We start from the raw sequence: 2,500 nt of genomic DNA on the forward strand, positions 1-2,500 counted from the left end.
GTGTTGTTGTGATGCCGTGGATGTTATTCCCGCTGCCATATTTCCAGAAGGGGGAGTCCCGGGGCGGTCAGTAGCTCGGCTAAGTGGGTTGTTATACATGTCGGAATAACTCGGATTAGGACGCATCATCTGGCACTGACATCCCAAGATCTGAAGAGCTTCATTTGGCCTCCACTACAGCCCGGCTAAGGTGTATACACAGCTTTTAAAACTTCGATATTGTTCTGATTAAGGCAACAATTCGAATTTCTGTTAGTGCATGTAAATGCACTGACTGCAACGTCGTCTGTCAGCATGGCTGTGGAGTCTATTGTAGCGGGACACGCCTGAGCCAGTTCCCAGAGCACACCACAACCACCCACTTTCAGGCCTGTCCTACACCTGATTCAGAAATTTCAACACCTATTTCAAACCAGTTGGAGCCAGTTGCAGTCACATGACCAGCTTCCCTTCATGCTTTTGCACATCCAGGCGTAGAATCTCAGTCGTCATGATCGTGGTAATCTCAAAATTCCAGTATCAAGGTTACTGGACTTCCTGTTCTTGGTTCTTGAAGATGTTTCACCTTTAATTCAGAAGGTTGATCCAGTTAAACCTGCATAACCCTTCTGGATGGATGGTGAAACATCTTCAAGCGCCAAGAAACAGAAGTCAGGTTGACTTGATTGAAGATTGTAGCTCAACTGTCTGTACAGTGGCATACTACATACTAACTGCCAGACCAGTATGCAATACATGCTGTATACTACATTATCCAGTGCAGAAAACCTTTTTGAACCTAATCAAGCAGACTTGAAGCTTGATTCAGCATCAGGTTTTAAATATAACAGTCAGAACATTTGGCATCTAGGCTGGCCCGCGATACTTGTTCACAGAAACTCTTCAGAAAGTTTCCACTTAGTCATAGAAGGACAGGGGCGGGGTTTAGCTGATGACACCTGTGCCTTCTTCACAGCTAACCGACGAAAAAACTGAACCAGAAACCAGAAAAATGTGAAGAAACATGGGAACCACTTTGGTGGAAAAGGCCAATGAGGAACATTAATAAGAACCAGGTGTGCTGAACCAGACCGGCATCTAAAACATGCAGGACTGGGGGGGTTGAGGGCCAGGATTGGGAAGCACTGGCCTAGACTCTGCGCCGTAGCGTAACCTAACATTCAAGAGGCAGCTGAAGTCCTGAGGACGTATGTCTGTTCACTGTATCACCTGTTCTTTTCCCATCCATTGAAAGAACGGAAGGATTATTTTATATCGAAAGCTTGATAATCTTCTCTGATGGGACTTTCACCTGTCCTGCCTCCCGGTTCAGCTTCTGTCCCAACCCATTCCCCTCCTCTTTCACCCCTTCCTGTGCAAGGCTCATTTTCCTGCATCAGTAGGGGATTGTTGTCGTCTCTTTTACCCTGCCATTTATCAGGGACACCTTCCTCGGGTAAGTCAGCAGAAACTCCAGTGTCAGAAAAGAGGTGAACTTGAAGACATCCAGCACCACGATGTTCTGGACAAAGAACTCGTCAAAGCTCCGTTGATCGGTCCAATTGGCTTTTTCCCACCTAGAACCAAGCAAAGACAAAGGGAAACGCGAGGAAAAGGCATTAACTGGAACTGTGATGTGCACTGGTTTCCCACCTGCCTTCCCCTGTTAAAGTCACATCAGTCACGGAAATGGAAGAAAGCGGTACTCCGTCCATCATCGTCAGGAGGTCCACAACAGATTCATCAGAAGCAGAGAGGTTGTGGAAGGTCAAGGACCTTGAGAGTGAAACCACGGATAAATAACAGGTTTCTCCACAACAAGACCGGGTTTTTGTATATTAGTGGAAGAGGACGTCGCTGCCGGACCTGATCCTCTTCCTGGCCGCCTCTCTGAAACCCTGAGCAGACTCAGTCCCGGTCAGGTGAATGTCTTGCAGGGTGATGGGCGTCTCAGGGTACGACACGTCACTGAGCACGGCCGAGGCCAAGGTGGCGTTTGTTAGAAACGGGCCGTGGAGGCTCAAGGTGACGCGACCGAGCGGCCAGATGTCGGCCAAAGCCCCAGACTGGTACCTGCAGAAAAAACAGAGGATGGGAGGAGACGGACGATTCAACTGGCAGATCCACGAAAGAAGTGATGAGAAGCTTCGAGACAGAGTTAGTAAAGTAAAGGCGAGAGCGCTGGTCGGACCTGGACAGGTTGTTGGCGTGCACGGTGAGCTCGTCCAGCTGGGTGACGCCGTGCAGATCTCCTTTCCCCAACTCCTGCAGAGCTGGACCTCCAAACGCCAGACTCCTGAGTCCGACAAGTCCTCGAAACAGCGGAGGAAGCGAAGGAGATCCCAGACGGCTGCAGGAGAAAAGAAGAAGCCGCGCTGAGCCTGAGCTGAGCCTCAGGGTCGGTGCTGCAGGCTGCAGACCCGAACCTCTCACCTGTACGGGTTGTTGAGCAGGTGGAGCTTCTGCAGAGCTCCCAGGTGACTGAACCAGCTGTGGTTGAGGGTGCTCAGCTGGTTGTCGG

At 50.0% G+C, this 2,500-nt stretch overlaps 1 protein-coding gene across 1 annotated transcript in view; it reads right to left on the reverse strand.

Moving 5' to 3' along the window:
* LOC133420381 (toll-like receptor 2 type-2) overlaps nt 1-2,500 on the reverse strand; it is a 23,845-nt gene that overhangs the window by 3,672 nt on the left and 17,673 nt on the right. The window contains exons 3-7 of the mRNA XM_061710070.1: nt 2,413-2,500; nt 2,171-2,329; nt 1,846-2,052; nt 1,633-1,755; nt 1,406-1,556 (exon numbers count right to left, since the gene is read on the reverse strand). The exon at nt 2,413-2,500 is cut by the window's right edge and continues 69 nt beyond it. Of these exons, the coding sequence (XP_061566054.1) occupies nt 1,406-1,556; nt 1,633-1,755; nt 1,846-2,052; nt 2,171-2,329; nt 2,413-2,500 (728 nt within the window). The remainder of the gene's footprint in view (nt 1-1,405; nt 1,557-1,632; nt 1,756-1,845; nt 2,053-2,170; nt 2,330-2,412) is intronic.

This window comes from Cololabis saira, chromosome 20, assembly GCF_033807715.1.
Source record: "Cololabis saira isolate AMF1-May2022 chromosome 20, fColSai1.1, whole genome shotgun sequence".
NCBI lineage: Eukaryota > Metazoa > Chordata > Actinopteri > Beloniformes > Belonidae > Cololabis > Cololabis saira.